Below are 26,178 nucleotides of genomic sequence, written 5' to 3'. Positions count from 1 at the left end.
ATAAATTTTGATTTTAAAATTTATTTTGAATGAAAACACTCAAAATAATTTTTGTTATTTTTGAATTTTCTTTATAATTTTTTTTATTTTTAAAAATATATTTTTAAAAACAACAAAAGAACGTATTTTTATTATTTTAAAAAATTAAAAATTAAAAATAACTTAAAAATAGTAAAAAAAACTTAACCTAACCTTTTAAGATATAAATGATTAAAAAAAAAAACATATCTAAAAATAATTCTCTTTTAATTCAAAATAAATTTACTTTTTACACGAGTAAGAAAAAAAACATATCTAAAAATAATTCTCTTTAATTCAAAATAAATTTAATTTTTACATAAAAAAGAGAATATATTTATATCATAAAAATATTTTTATTAATTATCAAAATTAATTAATATAAATAAGTTGACTCAACAAGTTTCACATAAGCAATTAAGTTGAAACGCTTTAGTTGTACATCATGAATGATGACTTTGAATCTTAGCAATCTGTTGATCCTTAGGTGCATAGCTAAATATTTTGATTTAATTCTTTGTTTTGAACATGTGTGTGACCCCTACCTCCTAATCCCAATAAGACGAGGTTACAAGTAAATTTATATATAAAAAAACCCTTTCTTTATATTTTCCTTTTCAAAAATAATTATAAGAGAATCCAATCACATATTCAATACCACTTACTAGATATGACTAAATTTGCAAATAAATACCCAAAATATCGTTTATCTTGGGCCTTCTGCAAGTCTTTAATACAACTAAAGAGCTTGAAATTTAAAATGATTCATGAATAAATAAAAGACTCCTCATGGATCGTTATTTGCGTACCTTCTGAGTGCAGCAATATTAACCTACCTCGAGTGATAAGCCTCGTAGATTTCTACAAGAAGCCGGGGATCCTTCTCCACGAGCTCCATATATACTTCACACTTGCTAAGCTTATCCATGTTGTCCATGATCAATAGTAAGGCTGCCTCTTCTAAGATCTTAGCATTGTGTTGGCGTGCATAGACAAAATTCTTGAGGGCATTCTCCCAGTTCAACTTGGACACCGTGTACTTTTCACAATAGGTCTTGAGATGTTTCACTTGGTATTTCTCGGCCAATACTAAAAGGTCAATGGCCATTTCTTCATCAAGGCTTGCCTCTGCAGTGTACAGATAATGGACAAAGGAGCGAAGAGCATCACATGATACATCACCTATTTTGATGGTACCGCTCAGGCTTTCCTCCATCTCATTTTCAAACATGGCTTTGAAAACTGGGGAGCGGCTGGCCTGATGAATTGATCAAATAAGCACAATGAAACAAATAAAAAAGGGAATGACAAATTTTTTGACAGTTAAACCACGTAATACAACGTTGATTACCCAATCCATAACATGCAAAAAGAGAGGTTGACAACTATAACCACAAAGTGCATAAAGGTCTGCTTGATGTTTCTAAATGAAAAAAATACAGCATGGTGATGCCTATGCTTTTCCTGAAAGGGTATGCTAATGTTTAAATACCAAACTCAGGAATTATAGATCATTGAGCAAAAGGAGATTTCCATCATAAACAAACAGAATGACATTGCTCAATGAACAGACCTTTCTTCTTAGAATGCTATCCTTTGCAGAAAAAGCATGGAGAGCTAAAATGACATGTCCCTTAAAAAGTTAAGAGACTTATGAAATAGGATCACCGAGCTCTGTCAAATTTTGGCAAAACTTGAGTGATGGAGTATAGAGTAGTCATCCAATTACAATGTATCATAAAAAGTGTTAAACTCATCTGATGAAATATAATAATGCTTTGATCATATAATAATACACGGATTTGTATCATCAACCCTAACTTGGTTAGGATAAGATGCAGTTGGCGACAATGATATAATAAAAAAAGCTGTAAATTGTGGGAAGCTTAATTTAGAGGACAAAAACAAGAAGCTAATAGTGAATTCTATTTTCTCCAAGAATATTTGATGGTTGCTTGGTCACTCAGTATTGGCATCAGACCAACACCCTACAAATTCTGCTGCACAGATTGCAGCATCAGATGGCATCATGGCAAATATAATATATTTATGCATGTGTATTTAGGATAATTCCAACAATCTAACTGTTGACCATCATAAACATCATGACCTGATCATACTATCTGCGTAGGAGACTTAAGGGTTACTACAGTTCAACCCTGATAAGAAACGGATAACGAACAGGAGGAAGGCTACTAAAGCTGAGAAGCAATCAAGCAACTGAAAACTATTTTATCTATTTATTTATTTTCTTTCATTTGGGGGACGCACAGTGAACAGGATCTTTTAGAAACTCAAAATTAGATTACAAGAATGTTTCTGGATCTCATTCCTCCAGCCATTCTTGTATTCATCTCCAAAAAGGTTTGGACTTTTCTGTTGTAATCAACAGAAACAGAGAGGTTGCTGTCTTTGACAAGCTGGTAGAGCTACTGCGAGTGTGACTGCCCTCTCCTCTTTGGTAGAAGATAAAGACAATTAATGGTTTCCTCAATAAAGAGCTAAGACCTTAATTTTCTCAAATTTCAATAATATGAGGAAAAATATTCCAGGTAAACCAGTTCATTTTCAACAGTCTTCCATAGGGTGCAGAGTTGAGCACGCACAGATATTCTTGTATAAACATTTTCTTAAGCATTGGAAAATGCCACATTTGCTTCATGACAAATGACGTTACCTGAGGCCTTATAACAAAACTTTACCGCTGAATAAATTGTATAAGCCCTACAAGCTGATCTAAAGAAATAAGTAAACCATATTCTCTACAATTACATCATCCCATGCTAAAACTCTGATGCCATCAGTCCAATAATACTTAGGGAATCAACTACCTAAAGTTTGCGATACTGGCGAACCAATGAATTCTCACTAATCAAATCCCAAAAGGAATAAGAAAAACTTAACTTATACCAAAACTTCTCAAAACAAGAATTTTTGTTTCCTATTCAAACCGTTTCCTCCACATATTGCAATCCAGGATCCTGGATGGAAAATTCCGTAAATTCTTAGCTTCTCCATGTAGAAAAAATGTGAAAGAAGTTTGAATGGGGGGAAGTATTTGTTGGCTCCTAAAGTTCATTTTATTAGCGTCCAAGAAATGAACTAGAGTTGAATCTGAAACTAAAACTGAAAAATAATGACCACAATTACGATCCAAATAAAGAGTTCAAGCAGTGTTTGATCCGCTCACTGCAACTGATATCTCTTTCTTGATCTTTCCCCATCCTATGCTCTTCCAATTTATTTCAAATACCTAACACCACTCAACAACATATTCAGCGCCTATTATTCGATTATTGCCTTGCTCACAAACCAAACAAAGATTTTAACAGAATCAAGAATACACGAAGAAAAAGGTCGGTTTGGGAAGACAAGGAACTGACCAGAACGGCCCGATGGGCAGGGACGGAAACTGTAATGGCGTCGGAGTGACCGAGACCATCGTCGGAGGTGACGAGGACAACGTCGGAGAAGGAAGGAGGGTGAAGGCCTAGGGGGAGGGAGAGGAAGGCGACCTTGGCCTTGAGATCGTCGTTCTCGTGCTTGAGCTCCTCCTTAGCCTCGATAGCTTTCTCGTAGCACTCTCCGCAGGCGCCGGAATCCGCCACCTCGAAAGCCGGCGCCACTCCGAAAGCCGGAGCCGCTCCGAAAGCCGGCGACACCACGAAAGTCGGCGCCGTCGTGAAAGCCGGCGCCGGCGCACAATTCGTCGCCGCCCGGTAATTCTTTTTGCAGTACCGACATTTCATGATTCCAGCGGCACCACCACCGCCTCAATTTTTTGACCGAAAAGTCTATTTAAAGTTATATGAAAAGGTATATAAAAAGTCAAAAGGTATATGAATAGGAGAGAAAAATTATTGAGAGCCAGAAAGACCTCCTTACCGACGGTTTACAGAAAGAAGATAATTCGACAAAATTGCCCCCTCATAACTCAAGAAATTTTCAGTCAAACCAGTGAAGTCCCCTCTTCCCGCCATGTTATTCCTCATCTCCTTCCCGCCCGCCCTGTACTTCCTCATCCTCTCTCCACCGTCTCTCTCTCTCTCTCCACCGTCTCACTATCACGCCCTCATCATCTTCTTAAACTCTTCGCCATCCTCGTCGGCGTTCTCGGTTGAATTAATCAATTTGGAAGTAGCTTGCGGCCAAGCCTTGCTGTGTGGCTTCCATTATTCAATTCCTTCCAAGTTTTCATTGTCCAAGCTTCCATTATTCAATTCATTTCAACCTTCATTTGTTTATTAATATTCACTCTTTGCTTCTATTATATCTTCACCGGCATGGTTTCACTTCCATTGATGCCTCCAATTTAGTCTCCAATAATGGCTTCAAGCTTCATTATTTTATTGTTTCCAAACTTCAAGTTCCACCAATAATTTAATTATTTTAAGCCTTCATTATTTCATTTGTTGGTGCACCATGAACGCCGTACCACGATGGAGTTTTCTTCCTCAACATTTTCCTTCCTCCTGAATATTTACATTTGTAGCTGTAGAATTTATTTGTAGATCCACATTTACCTCCAGGTGTGGTCTCCGTATCAACTGTAAGGTACTGTTAGATCAACAAAGAATCAACGGTAACAAAACAAAGGCCAAAGTATGCATTTCATGGAAGGTTCTCTCAGGCTTGATGAAGCTCTGTTTTTTGCCAATAGAAATCAAAAGAATGGAAAAGAAAATAATTCCCCACTATGCTTGCAGCTAGGACTACTCAAGAAAGAGGAAAATGGAAGGAAAAACAAAATAATGTAAACCAATGCATTAATTTTGACTGGATTATCAAATCAAAAGGTCATGCTTTGGACATATATCTCACATTGTTATTAAATTTGGACCAGGCAGCAAATCAGCCAGAATACTACTGGTTCCCTGGTTCAACTAGTGATTCACCCATTCAAAACATATATAGCCTAAAAGTATAATAATAATGTCACCCACCATTCAAGTTACTGAATATATGATTGGCAATTATTGAACATTAGAAACATATTAAAATAACATAAAGGCATGAATCAATAATGAAAAGTTTTATCACAACTCAATCTCACATCGGTAATTCAACTACAAGTCCTTCTTTTTCCGTATTTCCAAACTGATCCAACCGCTATGTCTCAAAACCTCAATAATCCGAAAAAATAAAGGCTAACAGCAGCTCTGAGTTATCCAAAACAACTAACATATGGATTATTAAAATGAGGGTGAGTCAGGAATAGAGAAAGATAGCTAAAGGTCTAGATTCCAACCCAGCCAACGTTGAGAACACATTTGATCTTGAGGAATATTATTTACCAGTGAAGAGAAATTCTTACAGTGCTTTTTCCTCTTCTCAGCAAGAAGAACTTTTAGATCTAAATAAAATCAACAACAAATCATATTGGTCCTTCAACTTGAAAGAATATATATTTACAACAAATCATCTTGGTCCTAGATTAAGTCTTCTTTAGAACCAAAGGTCCTAAAACAAGATTTAGAAATTTTTGTACTGTGAGAAGAATTGTAAACACTCATGCTCGGATATTCCAACCACCCAGGCAACCCGAATGGGAGTGCCTACAGAAAGAGAAAGAAAGAAATACAAAATGGGAACTACCCTGGCATGCATACATAGGAAATAATGCAGCGAAAGCAAAACTATACACATGTACGCATACGAGTATCCCGCTAGTACAGTGGTCACATAGTATATAAATGCATACAGACACTTGTGCCAACCAATAGAAAATACAAGGAACGACCCAACACAATAAAAAATAAAGGAACTAAAATCCCATCAAAACATCAGAGACAACGAGGGGAAAACTGACTGTACACCATACCGACACGGCTAGGTACTAGGTACTGCGGTCCTCGCCCTTAACTTTAGCTTTGCCTTTACCTGGAATGATGGAAAGTAAGGTGAGTCGCAAGACTCAGTAAGTTTATAAGAAAAGAAAGGCTATAAGTTAAATAGAAGGAGTAAACTCCCCAACCATAGTCCCACACATACACACAACTCATGAGACGCTACAACACAATAGGATAGCGTAATGAAAGCACATACCGGTTATTGAGGCCCACATAAGACACCCCGCACCCAAGTCTCATACCAACCTGCCGCTGCCCTGAAAGGCAACATAAGTCTTCAACATACCTGTGCGCACTTCCTCGGGTCAATGCTCTCGACACTCGAGCCTCTAAATAACCGAGCCCTAAACTCCATCGGAATAGTACTCTCGTCCATGACTGCTGAACACATAGTAACCATGCAATGCGCATATAAGATGCAAGGCGTAGTAAGCATCAACTAGATACACTGGCGCCCATACATCCAAGCATCAGGCAGATGCTTCTCCCACATAGTAAACCACACGCGATGCATATACCCGTACCAAATGCAATCTAACAATACTAGGATATTTGTGCCCAAGCATAAACAAAACATGAAAACCCCAACATGCACCCCGTACCCATGTGCATACCAAAACCATGCAACAGTAATAAAAGATCTCAAGTCATGCAGTAAATCATATAATGGCAGAGCTAGTCAGCAGTGCTTGGCACTGGTTGATGGTCAGTGACTAGGAGTGTTCGACCGACGGTCTAAGAAAGATTGTAAATAGTCAACTCCAATGTCACCAAACAGCTGACCCTTGCCCCCACTGCTTAACAGCTCTAGCCCACTCCTAGTCAAAGAATCCATAACCACATCCGGACATTTAGGAACCTAATCCCCAAATGAGTTCGGCATCATTCCCAAAGACGTGGGGGTGGCAAAAACCCCCGTAGGCAACCAACAAATAAAATCCTCGAAGATAACTTATTAAATTTAATTTACAACAAAGGGCTCATAACTCCATAATTAATAAAAGGACTGAAACAAACAAATGGAGGGTAAATAAATTCACAACGGAAGGAACTCCGTAGAGGGAGTAGGAAACTTGCCTCGTAGAAGAGATCCTTGGGCTTTCTCTGTCCAAAAAGCGACAAAAATTATACAAACTGCAACATCGTATAATCTTGACAAAACTAATAAAATTAGGCTCTAAATGAAATTTCAACCATACAAAATTTATTACTCAGCTTCTCGAATTACCTGGTATCCTCAGACTGCGATTAAAAGTGAGATTTTCCAAAATAATCTCAATTTTCTCTGATTTTTGCTGCCCCCCGCGCGCATTATGCTGCTTCAATTTGGCTGCAGATTAATGCTCAAATGGGCTATTAAATGAGCTGATTAATGGCTTAAAAGCCACCAAAAAATTAAAAGGTCATGGATGCGCCACGTGGGTAGCAGAAGCTGTTACCTTCCCCTTCCATATGGCGTCGTTTGTGTTGAGTTCTAACCTAGTCAAGAGAGGGGTGAATTGACACCTTTTAAAATTCTAATTCAAAACTTATGCACGTATATACATGAAAAAATAAATTTAATACAAACCAAAATTGTAGATGAGAGTACGGGAGCACTTAAATACTAAATGGATAATATGATATCCGCCGGCTGTGCTAGTATGTGCTTTAATCCAATATACTCTTCAAATTACAATTTGGTGAAAAGAGGTGATTTGAATGCATACAATAACAAGTCTTTAAATAAACGAAATGGAATATTAAATGAGTACAAAGAATGATCAATTAAAGAAAATCAAAATATAATCAAAATAACCACCAAGAATGTAGGCCTTAGGATTCGGCTACTTCAGATATCACAAGACCAAAAACAAACAAGTATAATCAAGCAAGCAAGAATAAGTAAGAATGAAGAGAAGAAGAACACAGCGATGTATAGTGGTTCGGCTTTTATGGCTTACATCCACTACCTAAGGATTTTCAACCAAATCCACTATATGAAACTCTTGTTACAACCACCGAAGCCTTCACTTGGCTTCACCACCACCAAACTACTTCTGGAGTCTCACATTTACTAGTTTGGATTTTGTATGCTCTTTACAAGATATAAGAATAGTAGTGATTGGGAAATAGGGTTCTCTGAAAAATAATACAATAAAGTGTAGAGAACTCTCTTAGTTTTCTCTCAAGAAGATAGAGGAAGAGAAATATTAAGAGAAAATGAAAATCTCAGCCAATAATGTAGAAAATAATAGGGCTTCCAAAAGTTGTTCCAAAGTCTTCAAGAGATCCTTTTATATAGTGTTAGAGTAGTCTTTCCTTGATCAATCTCAGCCCTTCATGTGGCAAGTCTTCAAGCTAATCTCAGCCCTTTATATTGAATTCTTGATTTACCTTTCATAATCAGCTAACTTGATTGATCTTAAAGACTTTTGACTTTTGTTGATCTCCAATCAGCCTTGAATAAGCAGATCAACTATAGTAATGCATGACTAATTTTAAGGATTAAAAAATCATCAAAATCCTTCATAATTCTTGTAAAATCGTTCATAAAATATAAATGATCAATTTTGACTTCTAGTTGATCTTCAAACACATTTGATTGAGCAATTGACCCCTTAGCTTCCATAATAAGAATAGCTTATTTGAAATTTGAATTTAAATCTCCAAGTGGTATAAAATGCAGCCAAATATTCTCAAATAATTAGGCAAATTTGTCTAACAATGAAGATATCAATTATAATTTCAAAATCCCTTAATTGATCAAGTTTTCATACTAAAAATGTTGACAAGTAGAGAATCAATTTGTGTAGCTGAATATATGCAAGATATCCTTAGAATATTCTCCCATAATGAAAATATCAATTAGCTATAATGAGTAGGATTCTTGATTCCATGATTTGAGTCTCCATATCCTTTTAATGAGAGAGAATCAGCAATAAAGGAAAGTAATATCTATCAAAATTTAACTTTCAAACCTTAATTTCCTCCATTAATGTTGAACAATAAGGTTGAATTTTTAACTTCTCTATTTGAATGCAATTCAAAAAATACTTTTATATTTAACTGAGTAAAGGAGCTTCTAGGAACCTTTAAATTTACTCCATGATTCTCTTACCATATCTAGACCAACGAGATAATGTAGCCTTGATGAGTGTGCTCCAAGTGGCTGCCATGTCATCAAAATGCCACGTTAACAATGCGATGTCGCTAAGTTACATATATGGCAACTCCATATAGTGGACTACTCCAATCTCCTCAAAAACTTCCATATAGATCTTTTGAACTTTCCATATATGAACAAGAATTCCATATATAAATCTTCTAGACTTTCCATTCTAAGAAGAATTTTCCATACATAGCTCAAATACTCAAATTTCTAAGAAACTCTCTAAAAACTTGTTTCCATATAATAAAATCTCTATATAAGTATAAGAAGTTTCCATATATAATATGTATCATGAAAGCACTAAAAAATAGCTTTGTAAGCCTTATGAAGGCTTCATGCTTTGTTAGTACATAAAATATAAATATACATTCACATTCACACATGCCAATCAATCATCAAAATCTACACTCAATAGTTTGACCCTCAATTGGCTGGAAATAATTTCCAGCAAAATCAGCAAACAACCCCCCTTCCATGCTCGATCACGCGACCTTCCTTTCCTCTTACGTGTGCCTGCTATCTCAGCTAGCTTTTCCTTCAATTAAACATGTGCATCCCTTTAATTTTAATGGTAACTGAGGCTACTCCTAGGTAGTCATGGCCAAAATTGAACCGGACCGGCGGTTCGAACCGGAACCGGACCGGCCGGAACCGGACTGAACTGGCGAAATTCGGTCCGGTTCCGGTTCAAGGTTCCGGGGAACCGGAACCGCCGGTTCCGCGGAACCGGAACAACCCCCCTCCCCCCGTGCAACACCCCTCCCCCCCCCAACGGTCCAATTCCAATTTTATTAATTTTTTTTTTAATTTTATAATTCCTATCTATATATACCCCTCCCTCCCCCACTCATTTTTCACACTTTCTCTCTCTCTCTCTCTCTCTCTCTCTCAAGTCTCAAGCTATTATTCTCTCAATTTTGTCTCTCATTTAATATTTCAATTTCAATTTCTTCAATCTTCTCATTTTGTTATTTATCAATTTATTCAATTATATTGTTAATTATTTATTACTTGTTACTATATTATTTTATCATTATTATATTTTTTTATTATCATACTTTTTTCAAAAAAATGGCAAGTGAAGGTAGAAATTTTGAAAATGTTGAGTTTGAAACTCAAAATTTTCAAACACAAGAGAGTGAAACTCAACAAAAGGGAGGTGGAAAAATTTCTACTTCTGATTTTTTAATATTCATTTCAAGAAAACATCAAAAGGAGATGGTAAATTTGATGTATCTTGTAATTATTGTAATCAGGTATACAAATTCAAGCAAGAAAGTGGATATGGTACTTTCGCCCGACATTTGCAAACAAAGCACCCGCTCAAGGTTGGATTGAGCCGCGATCAAACACAAATATCCGGGTTTGCTACCTCTTCAAACTCTCCTCAATTATTTCATTATAATGAAGCTAATTGTAGGTCTGGTTTAGCTGAAATGGTAGCAATTGATCATTTATCTTTTAGTTTTGGTGAAAAATTAGGTTTTACTCGATTTTGTCAAAACTTTGTTAATTCTAGTTTTAAATCAATTCCTAGAAATACTTTGAAAATGAATTTGTTAAAATTGTTTAAAAACTCAAAAATTGAATTGATAACATATTTTCAAAACAATAATATTAATGTTTCTATTTGTAGTGATATTTGGAGTGATCATTGGCAAACTCATTCATATATGGGTATTACTTGTCATTGGGTTGATGAAAATTATGTTTTACAAAAAAGAATTCTTGCGTATCGATGTTTTGATGAAAGTCATAATGCTGAAAATATTTGTAGATTAATTTAACAAATTTTACAAGAATATAGATTAGTTAATAGAATTTTTTCAATTTCTTTTGATAATGCATCGGCTAATACTGCTTCTATTAATGAATTGAAAAGAATTTGCCAACCAAATTTTGGTGGAAGATTTTTTCATGTTAGATGTGCATGCCATGTTTTAAATTTATATGTTCAAGATGGTATTAAGTCACTTAATTCTTATTTAGATCCAATTAGAAATGTTATTTCTTATATTTGGGTACACCCTCGAACTGCAAAAGCATGGGCACATTTTTGCACCTCCAATGGTCAAACCCCAAAACGTTTTTCAAAAGATGTCCCTACTCGTTAGAACTCAACTTTTAAATTACGTAATCAATCTTTTGAATATAAAGATTTATTGTGTTCTTTTGCAACAAATTATATTCCACAATATCCTATTTTTCCAACTATGTGGAATGTTTGTAGTTCAATTTTGAATATTTTACGAATTTTTAATGATGCTACTCATACACTTAGTAGTGTTTATAAACCAACTTCACATCAATTTTTAATAGAAGCAATGAATGTGGCCGGTGTATTAATGGAAGGAATTAATGTTGAAGAAATTTGTCATGCTGTTTTAGAAATGAGAGAAAAATGGTTACGTTATTATCAATTTATTCCTGAAATTTTTCTTGTTACTATGGTATTTGATCCTAGGTGTAAATTTGATGGTTTAATTGAGTGTTTGTCTAACTATTATTCGTTGTTAGGATTAGAAAATAATGAAGAAATTGATGTGAATATTATAATTTCTAAGGTTAGAACTTTATGCAATCAATTATATGAAGCATATGTTATTGCTCCTAGTAGTGAAGAATCATTTCCATCCATGGCTTCGCATTCCTCTTCCTCCCAACCAATGAAATGGGGTCATAAATTTTTAGATCAAAGGAGGAAAAAACCTAGATCGAGCTCACATTCGGAGCTCGAAACTTATCTAACCACAGTTTTTGAGTTTGGTGATGATACAGGTTTAAATTTTGAAATTTTGGAGTGGTGGAAAAGGCACAAGGAGACATTTCCAACTCTTGCAATTATTGCAAGTCAACTTCTTGCAGTTCCAGCTTCAACTGTAGCCGTTGAACAAACATTCAGTAGTGGAGGCAACATTTTGGACGAAAGAAGATCAAGATTGGCTCCAGAATCATTGGAAGCTCAAGTTTGCCTCGATGATTGGGAAAGAGCTAACATGCGACGTCAAGAAGAACTTATCCATTCATCATCATCTGACGAATGGGTTAATGATGGTTCAACAACGGCGACTTCCGACTCCAATGAAGATGCGTAGGATCCAAGTCCATATTTTATTTTTTTTCACATTTGTAAAAATTAATTACTTGTATTACATTTTTGTTGTAATTATTTTTTAATGAAATTAAGTCTAATTCTATTTTTTATTTTTTATTTTTCACATTTGTAAAAATTAATTACTTGTATTACATACTTGTTTAGTTGTTTTAATTATTTTTAATGAAATTATTACTTATATTTCTTCAATTTTTAGTAGTGTTTTTTTATTAAAAATATGGTTGAGAATATTTATATTTACAATTACATTTAACAATTAAAAATCGAAATCAAACCGAACCGAACAACGGAACAAGGACCAAAATTGAATACAACAATATTTAAAAAAAATTAAAAAAATTCGGTTTGAACCAGAACCGGAACCGTTGACCGAACCGGCTCAAACCGTTGACCGAACCGGTCCAAACCGTTGACCGAACCGGCACGAACTGGAACCGGAATCGAACCGTCCCAAACCGCCCTTGGGCGGTTCGGTTCAGGTTCAAAGATTTCTTGAACCGGAACCGGCGGTTCATGAACCGTGGCCATGTTTACTCCTAGGTAAATTAATATTTCCAGCGACTCATGCTACTTCACCCCTCCAATTTCTTTAGCCTTATTATAATACACTCCCATACCTTATATCTTACATATGAGTCCTAGAGCAACCACTCACTTCCCTTGCTTTTGATAATTTATTATTCTTATGATTGTTAATATTATTAGCCTTATTCTTATTATTATTATTGATATCAACAACATATTAATCTTTACACTAATTAACACATTAAACTACTAATTAAATTAAACTACGATTTACGGGTCGTTACAAGAATCCAAAACAAGGCAATTCCACATTCAATCATATAAGTGTTAGAGCCAGCGAAACATAAGCCTCTAGTTAGTTTAAGCAGTATCGAGTACAACTCTTGACAAACAAAACATTTCTCTTTTTACTTATACTCTGTACCATTAACAACCGAGTATAGAAATTATAACAGTAAATTAAGATTGGGGCGAAGATGGTTGTTGGAACAATTAAGCAACATGAGAAGAAAGAAACCAATTGGAGGATTAAAATTTGAAAAAATGAAGTCTAGCTTACCTTGCTCCGACATCAGCGAGGAAGAATAGCGACGAGACTGAAGGAAGGTCTCAATCGCGGAAGGTCAGTCTCGATGGTTGAAGATCAGTCTAGATCGCCAAAGGTTGGTCTCGATCATGGGCCAAAAGAAGGTCTTGATTACCAAAGGAAAGGCCTCGCCTCGATCTCGATCACCGTCGGTAAGCTTTCTCTCGCTCTCAAGAATTTTCCTTTCTTTTTGTTTCAATGGAATATGTGTAAACGTGTTTCTAACCTAATCAAAATCTCGCGATATTTTGACAATCAAAATATCGTGAGATCTTGTTTCTGTAAACTAGTCAGTGAAGTTGTCTGGCCTCTAGAACTCATGAATAGGTATAAGAAAAGTCTATTGAAAGTTATATGAAAAGGTGTATGAAAATATTCCAGACCGAAAAGTCTGGAGTTTGTCACTGTAGTGTCAATTTTTAGAGCAAGGTATATGAAAAGGTAACGTTTAACTATTGCACAGAGTCTATTTAAAGTTAATAATTAAGATATAATAAGTATATTTTATTTTTAAATTAAATATATTTATTATATCTTATTTTTAATATCTAATCATCTAATTAATTGGAGATAAATATATATATTTTGAAATATTGAATCAATTAATCAAATTACTTATATACTAAAAATAAGATATAATAAATACACTATAACTATTATTCTTTAAGCAATGATCAGCATTAAAAATTTAAAAATACTATTTAGACACTTCACATTCAGACTTATATCATCTTATATTAATATATTATATTATGTATTATATTAATAATAAGGTTGTAAATGAGCCAAGTAGTTCGTGAGTGACTCGGTTGTGACTAGACAAAAATTCATTTGAGTTTGTTCATTAAAATAAATGAGTTTAGGTTAAACTTAATTTTAAAACTTGAATTATAAACGAACTAAGGTTGACCTTAGTAAAATTCGACTTGTTAAAATTCACGAATATGTTCAATTAGAAATTCGTAAATATATTTAATTAGAAGTTCGCAAATAACTTGTGAATAAGTTCATTTATCAATACATCAATAAATTTATTTATAATTTTATTAATATATTATTTAATAAAAAATTTAAAATTTAAATTATTATGATAATATCATTAAATTTAATATGTTTTAAAATACTATATATATTAGTTTAATCATCTTACACACAATATATATACATATAACAAAGCAAAAATCAGTTTAAGTTTAGTCAGACACACCATATATTAGTTCAGAGGGCTAGCAATTGATGAATTCAGAGTCATTTTATCCAATACATATATATATATATAGAGAGAGAGAGAGAGAGAGAGAGAGAGAGAGAGAGGGGTGAGGTAGAGGGGTCCTGTGATAAGTATGTGTAAAAACAAAAATTAAATAAAAATTTATTAGATGACATTTAATAATAACAACTTATTTTTTATTTTTTTAAATGAAATAGAATTTATATAACAATAAAGTTATTTAAGAAACTAATTATTATCTAAAGTTTAAGAGTTTAAATTTTATTAATGTAGTTACTTTTTTATTTTTAAATATATATATATATATATATAAAATATTTTAAAAAACACTTTATTGACAGTTTATAACACTAAAACTTAATATTTGCTTACGTACAAATATAGATAAATATATATATATATATGAAAAATATTTTGATGAAAAAATAATTTTTGATTTTGATATAAATACAAAAATAACTTAAAAGGATTTTTGAATTAGTGAGTATGTTTTTATATATATATATATATATGTATTTGTCATTCAAACACCAGAAAATGAATAACCCAAAAAAAATATGAAAAATAGAAAAAAATACCATCCAATTTACCGTCTTTGTAAATTTTAAATTATTTGTCCCATCGGTCATGACGTATGGTAAATTTTAAATTATCCAAATCCGTGATGCAATAAAGGATTTTTTTTAAAAAAAAAGAAAAAAAAATATTTTAGAATTATTTTGTTTAGCATATCCAGTTTTGGAATACTATTTTTGAAAATTATGTGTTTTAATTCTGTTATGATAATTGCTTTAGTTACAAATATTTATATTGAAAATGCATATGAGATAAATATGATGTGGCATATTTTTCATAATAGAAAATTACCCCGTTAATTATTTGTTCTCTACAAATATTTAATTTTATTTGCTTATTGATAATTAATTTGTACAAAGTTTTAGTTTAGTATCAATCTTGGGTCTTGTGTGGGTCCTTAGGTACTGTTTGGATTTTGTGGATCGATTCCGCATAAACAATTGAGTTAAAGCATTTTAGTTATGCATCATGGGCGATGACTTTGAAGGTTGGCAATCTATTGATCCTTGAGTGCAAAGCTAAATACTTTGATTTAATTGTTTATTTTAAACATGTGCACTGAATGTCTTTTATTATTCCTAATTTAGTGATCATGGCCACCAATTTAGTTGTTGGAAGTTTGATCAGGATAGACAAATTGGATGGATCCAACTACTCCATATGGGAGAAGTAGATTCAGTATCTACTTCAAATGGAAAAGGTATGGGACACTTAGAAACTTCTTATCCCATGCCGCAAGGGGAAAATGTTTCCTTGGCGACACAATAAGCCGATGATAAATGGCTCGAGAGGGACAGCCATGCTCGCATTACAATGTTTGTTAGCATGAGGAGTGATCTCATGAGCTAGTTTGAGCCTTGCCAGATTACCGTGGAGATGTGACATAAGCTGAAGGTCATATTTGGTCAAACATTTGTTACAAATCTTCGTGCTTTACAATTAAAATTTCAATAGTATGTCAATGACCCAAGGCATAGCATGCCTAAGCATCTAAGAGTGATGGGTTCACTTATTAGAGAACTTTAGAATGTGGGAGTAGCGCTTAATGATGAGCAATAACTTCAAGGGGTGATTAAATCCTTGCCTGACCTTTAGTGGTCCCATATGAAGTTCTTGATGACACATGGTGAGAATGTTAAAACATTTGATGATATTTCACGTCACTTGGAGCTTGAGGTGGAGCGTATCAAAGTGAATCGAGCGACGAATTTTGTGGCCAAGGCTGAGAGGCATGGGGCTTCGGGCTCAAACATAAAAGGCAAGGACCGAGGGCATCAGGTCGTATACATAAGAATGACAAGAGCAAGAATGCCAAGAGGGAGATGGTGGAAAGAAAGGCTTGTCAAAACTAAAATGCTACAATTATAAGTAAAATGGTCACTTCGCTCAGAATTGTCCAGAGCCGAAGAAAGTATATTCCACTTCTATTTCTCATTTACTTTATGTTTGCTCGCATACATTAGTTGCATACTCATATCCTGAGTGAACTTCGGATACAAAAGCAACGCGACACATAAGTATTGAGAAAGAAGGGTTTGTGGATTACCACTAGGTGCTAGTTGGGACACAATATGTCATGCTTGGAAATGACACAAAAGAAGAAATTCTTGAAGTTGGTTTGTACCAACGCAAGATGAAGAATGACAAAAGCCTACTTCTAAAGGATGTTATATATGCTCTTGGAGTTCGGTATAATCTTTTATTATTAGCATGTTTATTAGGACAAGAATATTCTCTTTTTTTTCGTGGTACTAGTGTGAACATCTATTCAAATGATACGTTTTTTGGTTGTGGTCTCTTAGTTAATGTTTTTTCCAAACTGAATTTGAATCATGTTCATGATATGACATTATATTATTGAGATGGGAACATTAAAATAGTTGCACATATTCGTGAATATCACCAGACTTGGATCCGTCATCTCACTCGGACGATCCTCTTAACACCTATGTGGTGTGTAGGATGAGACAACTTATCTTTGAACTTATGTGGTAAGTGTAAGTGCCTTGATACATGAGGGATATTTAAGGTCGTTATCATGGGCTTAGCCCGACTAAGATGAAGCTTATTTGAATAAGTCAAATATAGATTTATCTTAAATTCCATATTAAGTCTGATAATAACTGGATGTGAGCACTCACAAGTTGAGTGACTCATGCTAGTGCTTATGTGGCGACTAGGCTGGTACGGTGTTTTGAGGGTAATATCCCCAATTAGTAGGACTCTATTATAGCATGCACGTTATTCAACATGCGCTTGTATATACGAATGCTATAGAGAAGTGACAAGATTATCCTCTCTTTGTCATTGTGTGAGACCCTATTTATGTATGCCTTTTGACCTAAATTGTTTCATGAAGTTGAGGTTCAATTACACTATTTTAGCATATCATCCAATTGGCCAACAAATAAGCAACTAGACGGGCCATGACCGAGCAAGTGGTTGAACTAAGAGATAAATTAATTCAAATTCTTGGAAATATAATTTTATACCATGCCATCTAAGTTTTGTATCTCATGGTCTAGACGATCATCTATGTGATGGTCATGAGTGCAAGAACTTTGAATGATGATCAAATGTTGTTCAAAATTACTCTTGAGAGATTAGAAACATTTGATTGATGTGTTATGTATTATCTAAGGTATAAATGACATTGTTCATATTTAATTTTATTTTCTATGCAACAAAGTATTATGTTGGCATTGGTAATTGTTTGATATAATACATTTATCATTGTCATCGAAATCATACCCCTTGATGTCCTGTAAGAAGAGATGAGTTAAGCATTATCCAATGCACCTGAGTGGGAGATTGTTGGACTTTGTAGTTACTATAGAATAAGTTCCTTAGTGGACAAAATGATTAGATAAGTGGTTAGAATTTGAATTTGATTTACATTCTTCTAAATCCAACATCACATGACAATTCATGTACATCCAATTTCAACCTTGCGAGTGCAGCAGTATTAACCTGCCACGTCACATGAGAATTCATGTACATCCAATTTCAACCTTGCGAGTGCATCGAGAGATAAGCCTCGTAGATTTCTACAACAAGCCGGGGATCCTTCTCCACGAGCTCTATATATACTTCACACTTGCTAAGCTTATCCATGTTGTGCATGATCAATAATAAGGCTGCCTTTTCTAAGATCTTAGCGTTGTATTGGCGTGCAAAGGCAAAATTCATGAGGGCATTCTCCCAGACCAACTTGGACACCTTGTACTTTTCACAATAGGTCTTGAGATGTTTCACTTGGTATTTCTCGGCCATTACTATAAGGTCAATGGCCATTCCTTCATCAAGGCTTGCCTCTGCACTGTACAAATAATGGACAAAGGAGCGAAGAGCATCACATGATACATCACCTAATTTGATGGTACCGCTCAGGCTTTCCTCCATCTCATTTTCAAGCATGGCTCTGAAAACTGGGGAGCGACTGGCCTGATAAGTTGATGAATTGACCAAATAAGGACAATGAAACAAAGAAAAAAGGGAATGACAAATTTTTTGACAGTTAAACCACATAATACAACGTTGATTGCCCAATCCATAACATGCCAAAAGAGGTTAACAACTACAACCACAAAGTGCATAAAGGTCTACTTGATGTCTCTAAACCAAAAAAACACAGCATGGTGATGTTTTTATTTTCCTAGATACCTATGCATTTCCTAAAAGGGTATGCTAATGTTTAAATACCAAACTCAGGAATTATATATCATTGAGCAAAAGGAGATTTCCATCATAAACAAACAGAATGACAATGATCAATGAACAGACCTTTCTTCTTAGAATGCTATCCTTTGCCAAAAAGCATGGAGAGCTAAAATGACATGTCCCTTAAAAAGTTAAGAGACTTATGAAATAGGATCACCTAGCTCTGTCAAATTTTGGCAAAACATGAATGATGCAGTATACAGTAGTCATCCAATTACAATGAATCACAAAAAGTGTTAAACTCATCTGATGAAATATAATAGTGCTTTGATCATATAATAATGTATGGATTTGTATTGTTAACGTGACTTTTAAAAGTCAATTTATATTAAGAATGTTGTATTATCAACCCTAACTTGGTTAGGATAAGATGCAGTTGACGACGATAATATAATAAAAAAACTGTAAATTGTGTGAAGCTTAATTTGGAGAACAAAAAACAAGAAGCTAATAGTGAATTCTATCTTCTCCAAGAATATTTGATGGTTGCTTGGTCACTCAGTATTGGCATCAGACCAACACCCTACAAATGCTGCTGCATAGATTCCAGCGTTAGATGACATCATGGCAAATATAATATATTTATGCATGTGTATTTAGGATAATTCCAACAATCTAACTGTTGACCATCATAAACATCATGACCTGATCATATCATCTGCGTAGGAAACTTAGGGGTTACTACAGTTCAACCCTGATAAGACACGGATAACGAACAGGAGGAAGGCCACTAAAGCTGAGAAGCAATCAAGCAACTGAAAACTATTTTATCCATTTATTTATTTTCTTTCATTTGGGGGGCGCACAGTGAACAGGATCTTTTAGAAACTCAAAATTAGATTACAAGAATGTTTCTGGATCTCATTCCTCCAGCCATACTTGTATTCATCTCCAAAAAAGTTTGGACCTTTCTGTTATAATCAACAAAAACAGAGAGGTTGCTGTCTTTGACAAGCTGGTAGAGCTACTGCTAGTGTGACTGCCCTCTCCTCTTTGGTAGAAGATAAAGACAATTACGGTTTTCCTCAGTAAAGAGCCAAGACCTTAATTTTCTCAAATTTCAATAATATGAGGAAAAATATTCCAGGTAAAACAGTTCATTTTCAACAGTCTTCCATAAGGTGCAGAGTTGAGCACGCACAGATATTCTTGTATAAACATTTTCTTAAGCATTGGAAAATGCCACATTTGCTTCATGACAAATGACGTTACCTGAGGCCTTTTAACAGAACTTTACTGCTGAATAAATTGCATAAGCCCTACAAGCTGATCTAAAAAATAAGTGAACCATATTCTCTACAAATACATCATCCCATGCTAAAACTCTGATGCCATCAGTCCAATATTACTTAGGGAATCAACGGCTCAAAGTTTGTGATACTGGCGAACCTATGAATTCTCACTAATCAAATCCCAAAAGGAATAAGAAAAACTTAACATATACCGAAACTTCTCAAATACCTAAGTCCTTCCAATTTCTTGATCTTTCCACATCCTAAGTCCTTCCAATTTCTTTCGAATACCTAAACACCACTCAACAACACATTCAGCGCCTATTATTCGATTATTGCCTTGTTCACAAACCAAACAAAGATTTTAACAGAATCAAGAATACACGAAGAAAATGGTCGGTTTGAGAAGACAAGGTACTGACCAGAACGGCCCGATGGGCAAGGACGGGAACCGGATTGGCGTCGGAGTGACCGAAACCGTCGTCGGAGGCGACGAGGACAACGTCGGAGAAGGAAGGAGAGTGAAGGCCTAAGGGGAGGGAGAGGAAGTCGACCTTGGCCTTGAGATCGTCGTTCTCGTGCTTGAGCTCCTCCTTGGCCTTGCTAGCTTCCTCGGAGCACTCTCTGCAGTAGCCGTAATCCGACCTCCAGAAATTAGTATGGCAGGACAGACAGCTCATCGTAGTCTCCTCCGAAAAGTCTGGATTTTGTCCCTGCAGAGTTAATTTTTAGGGGCAATGTATTTGAAAAGGTAAATATTAACTATTGCACACGGTGTACTTAAAGATAATAACTGAGATATAATAAGTATATTTTATTTTTAAATTAACTATATTTTTAATATCTAAGCATCTAATTAATTGGAGATAAATATATATATTTTAAAATATTTTTGAAATATTGAATCAATTAATAAAATTATTTATATACTAAACATAAGATATAATAAATACACTATAACTATTATTCTTTAAGCAATAATTAGTATTAAAATTTAGAAATACTATTTAGACATTTTACATTGACACTTGTAACACTTTATATTAATATATTATATTAATATTAGGTTTGTAAATGAACCAAACCATTTGTGTGTGGTTCATTGTTCGATTAAATAAAAATTCATTCGAATTCATTCATTAAGATAAATGAATTGAAATTAAATCTAATTTTGAATCTTAATTTATAAACGAGTCAAAATTGAGTTTAGTAAAACTTGATTCGTTAAAACTTGTAGATATGTTCGATCAGAGACTCGTGAACATATTCAATTAAAAGTTTACAAATAACTTATGAATAAGTTTATTTATAAATACATCAATAAATTTATTTAATATAAAATTATCAGAATTTACATTATTATGATAATATCATTAAATTTAATATGTTTAAAATTATTAAATATATTAGGTGTTGTAATATGTGATTCAAAATTACATGATTATTGCTGCATTTCATCTGCATTTTATGTGAATGTCATTCAGCTTTAATTTCATCTTCATTTACATGTCATTACACTATTATTTGACCATTTCTTATATCAGTTGTTGATCTTATCTTAAACGTTGATCGTGTGGCTTGTGAACAGTCTGCCTTGGTATATAAGGTTGCTATCAGAACATCAAGCGTCACTTTTTTACTCTACTGTAATTGAGAAACCCTAAATCGGCGCACTCGAAAGAGACACAACTTGTGAATCATTTGTTCAGTAAGAACTTCTATTCTATTGCTTGTTCTCCGATTGAAATCACTTCGTCGTGAGAGAAACGATAAGGGACAGGGTGAGTACGGTGGTTTTGCACGATTTGATGCAAGTTTTGTACTTGAGTTATATTCTGTCGTCTTGATACAATATTGTAATTGTTTGTTCTTTCCTTGAATTGGTGTAATTGATTTGTAATCGTTAATTTAGTTGATAAACTAGAGACGAAAACCTCTGACGTGATTAGGATCCATTTACGGATCTGAACACGTATATCGTGTGTATTGTTTGTGTTGTGTTCTTGGTGTGATTGATTCATTTTCGATCCGATTTCTTGGCTTGGTTCTTGGTTATGTCTTTGGCTGGTTAAATCAGCTATGGGATTAACATTAGGTTTAGTCAAACACACCATATAAATAGTTATAACCTAGAAAATAAAACCTTAAAAAAGCTGTGTGAACTATAAACTAAAGGTTGTAGAAAAAAAGGAAGACACCACTGCCATAGTCACCACTTGCCACCGTCGTAGACCATTGGCAATTATCGTCATTCGTCGTTGTTGCACACTCTTTCCATCTTTGAAGCTAGTCGTTGCATTGCCATTAGCGCACAACCCGTCTCTCATATGTCGCTGCACGCACCCTTCCCTTTCTATGGTCGTTTTCCATTGCCACACACCTCTTCTCCTTTGAAGCACCACTTTCCATTATTGCTACTTGTCGTCGCACACTCATATCCCTCTTTATTTCTTTTCACTGTCACCTCTTTGAAGCACCACTCACTGTCATGTGCCCATTGTTGCATATCTCCATCATTCTCTACTGTCGCACACCCTCCTCCATTTCTATTGTTGTTTCTTCTCTATTAAGCCTTAAGTTAGTAAAATGGCATTCTTGGAGACAAACACTTTTGCTTCTCTGGATTGTAGAAATAATATCCTAGAGTTTCTCTTAGATATCCTATAAAGTAGCACTTGGAGCTTCTAGCCTCAAGTTTATCAGGATTCAATCTCTTGACATATGCAAGACATCCCCATGCCTTTATATGACTTAGAACCAACTTCTTCCCAATCCATATCTCATGTGGAGTACTAGAGATTGATTTATTTGGAATATTATTCAATAAATAAGTTTGTTGTTTTTAGGGCATAACCCCAGAACAAAAATGGAAAGGTTTGCAATCTCATCATAGACTGCATCATGTATAACAAAAAACGAGTCCTTTTTTCAGCTACTCCATTTAATTGTGGATAGTAGGAGGTGTCCATTGAGATATAATCGCATGGTATATGAGATAATCAAGAAACTCATGGTTTAAGTATTCACCTCCTCAATCTTATCGAGTGACTTTAATATTCTTACCAGTTTGTTTCTCTACCTTTGCTTTATACTCTTTGAAAAACTCATAAACTTCAGATTTGTATTTTATTAAATACACATATCCAAATCTAGAGTAATCATAGTAAAAGTGATGAAATACATATATTCTCCTCTAGCATGTATGGACATTGGGCCACACATATCAGTATGTACTAGGTCCAACAAGCCCAATGCCTTTTCCCCTTATCTTACAGGTGAAACCTTAATAATTTTACCTTTAATATAAGACTCATATGTACCATAAGATTCAGAATCAAATGATCCTAAGTAGCCTTCAGTGACTAACTTGTTAAGTCTTTTCTCACTAATGTGACCAAGGCGGTAATGCCAAAGGTATGCTATATTCGATTCATCCTTTTTCCTTTTGGTAGGTTCAATGTGATAAACATCATCATGCTTCTTCTTCTGGATCTCATCCAAATAAAGCTTGTAGTTCTTCTTTCAATGCCCATCTTTATTGCAATGGAAGAAAATTCCTTTCTCGTTAGACTTAGCCTTAGTTACACCATCATTTCTGAAGACAACACTTGTCAAGAGTATACCATTAGGCCTAGTCAAGATGCTTCCTTTTAATAGATCATAGCCACGTGTTGAGGACATGATTATAGAATTAATTGGAGAATTAAAATAAATAGAGGATAATTAGCAAATTGGACTTTGATTAATAATACAATAAGAAACAGACTTTATTCTTAAGGTCTCTCACTATTTTTCTAGAAGTCCAGCCCACACAAGGACATCTAAACAAATCCAACTATTGGGCTTCCTAGTGGGTATTACAATCCACACCAACATGTATGATATGATCTCGGGTGTGCGCTGTGACCATGCATACCTTAATGGGTAGGTAACTCTTACCAATTGCATCTCATGCAACTTGTAATCTTATTCAGTCTTCACGTATAACCTTAGGTGTGCCTTGCATGATTAAAGGATCCTATTATTTCGTGACATAAATGGGTTCATCATATGAACCTCGAGTGTGCCTTGCGGACCACATGACTTTCCCACCACATCTTATCTCATGTTTTAATGAATCTCCCTTCTAAACAAGTCTCGGGTGTGCTATGTAACCTATAGAGTCAGAATCACCAATCCACCCATAAATTTGTAGGAAGGCTATGAGAATCATTCTTCATATTTCACATTTACCACTTAATTTTGTGTGTAAGTCTTATTTTAGCTCAATTTTCTTTTAGGTCTCATTTTTATTTTGATAATCATATATTATCAAATACATTCATCACATGAATATATAAAAGTAGTAAAAGGCAGTAAAGTAAACACATATATAATCATGGACTTGTGAATAGTTGAGCCTTAATGATTACCTAGGTCACATCTAGGTGCGCAACTACAAGCTTATCTCATAAACTAAAATCTATCAATGCAAACTAATCTTCTTGGAGCCTTCCTTCATGCCCTCGTGCCTACGTCTTCATCTTCTTCCGCAATTATTAAAGAAAGCTTGACAAGTTAAGGGAATTAATTATATAAAGGGGGGGGAGAAGAGAATATACAACGAGAAATAGAGATAAGGCAGGATTCGCAGATCCCATTTTTTTCCAAAATTAATTACGTTCCAAAACATTTGCTGGCCAAGTCCATGATCAGCCATGCTCACGAAGACATTCATAAACACTAACAAATATCTCATGTTTATTGCTAACTCGTCAATAGATTACGATCGTTCAAATTATGGCATCCAATTTTTAAATGATTCAATTTTGATGTTTCCATCATTAAAATTTTAGGATATCAATCAACAATTGATTTCAAATATGGGGCAATTTCATAAAACACATATTTCTTGATGAAAACATCAAAACTGCACATGCAGTTTCATAAACTGACCACTGTGTATAAAAAAATTCATTATAGCTCGGATCGAAGCATATAATATACTGTTTCAAAGCTAACTCGATAAGGAATCAAATCACAAAAACCATTCCTTAAAATTGAGGCTATATCTTTCCAGAAAAATCAACAAATTTGACGGAACTGTTTTGTTTCCGAAAAAATAACTTTGTCAAAAAAATCTTGTTAGGTGATGTTAACCTCTAAATCTGATTTGTTTGAATTATCTATAATCTTATTTCAACATCTATTCCAGTTTAGAAAATAATTTTCAACTTGGAAGAATCAAGAAAAATTCTGGAAAAAAAAAAATAAAATTCCCGCAAAAATCATAAAGAACCCTTCTTGGATTTTGGACTTCAATTTTTTTTTTAGTTTTAATTCTTTTTCGATTAAGGAACCAAATCATCCATTGAAAACAAAAATAAAACTGATTCTTCACATGCATAATCTAACACTTAAATCACTCATTAACATGCCATAACACCACATAATCCATGAAAATTATATAGACGCAAACTAAGGCCGTTGGGTTTTATAGAACAAAACACCGTGGAAACTTAAAAATTTTTGACCAACCAAACTATTTGGTCAATCATGAACCTCAAAAAAATCGAATCTAGTTTGCAAACATATAATCTTTTATAAATATAAACTAAAGAATGAAAAAAATTAACCTTTGGTTATCTGACGCTTGGAAAGTTGAATTTTTGTGACGCGAGATGTCTTCCACCATCTATAAGTGATCCACACCCAAAAAACGCTTTATCAATGCCAATGAGCATGCCCTTTAGTCTCTTTATACCAAGAATACAAGATCTACCACCTTCACTTTTCCCCAAAGTTGTTCATTTCTTTAACTTTTCTCAAAAGTTATTCTTCACCTAGAGGCAAAGGCTATTCATGGCCTTAAATAGGAAAGAAAACCAAACCCTAGTCAAACAACAGTTGGAAACCAAGTCCAATACATTTTGGACATGCTAGCTTAAAGAGTTTGATTAGGAGTATGATTCTTTAATTGCCCTTTACCATCTTTATAGTAAATCTACAAGGTCACACATAAACAAAGATAAGTTTTATAGCAATTCAATGGGATCGAAAAATATTTTGGTCTGGATGAATTCGTAGGTTTTTGGGACAAACTAGCACTCACAAAAAAGTTCACAGGATGTCAAAAATGAGCAAAAAAAGAAAACAGGACAGAAACCGACAAAGGGTGGCACGTGGCGTGGCCCGG

At 34.3% G+C, this 26,178-nt stretch overlaps 1 protein-coding gene and 1 pseudogene across 1 annotated transcript; both read right to left on the bottom strand.

Moving 5' to 3' along the window:
• Nucleotides 1-382: 382 nt before the first annotated feature.
• LOC127808727 (BTB/POZ domain-containing protein At4g08455-like) lies at nt 383-4,021 on the bottom strand (annotated as a pseudogene).
• Nucleotides 4,022-17,976: 13,955 nt separating this feature from the next.
• On the bottom strand, nt 17,977-20,707 carry LOC127808731 (BTB/POZ domain-containing protein At4g08455-like). The gene is made up of 2 exons (XM_052347313.1): nt 20,426-20,707; nt 17,977-18,495 (listed from the first exon to the last, which is right to left on the bottom strand). Exons 1-2 carry the CDS (start codon nt 20,681-20,683, stop codon nt 18,058-18,060), a joined length of 696 nt encoding a protein of 231 aa, XP_052203273.1. The 5' UTR covers nt 20,684-20,707; the 3' UTR covers nt 17,977-18,057.
• Nucleotides 20,708-26,178: the final 5,471 nt, after the last annotated feature.

This window comes from Diospyros lotus, chromosome 8 (assembly GCF_014633365.1).
Source record: "Diospyros lotus cultivar Yz01 chromosome 8, ASM1463336v1, whole genome shotgun sequence".
NCBI classification, from domain to species: domain Eukaryota; kingdom Viridiplantae; phylum Streptophyta; class Magnoliopsida; order Ericales; family Ebenaceae; genus Diospyros; species Diospyros lotus.
The sequence above is the reverse complement of the archived record's forward strand: the minus strand, read 5'-3'. Positions and strand labels throughout refer to the sequence as shown.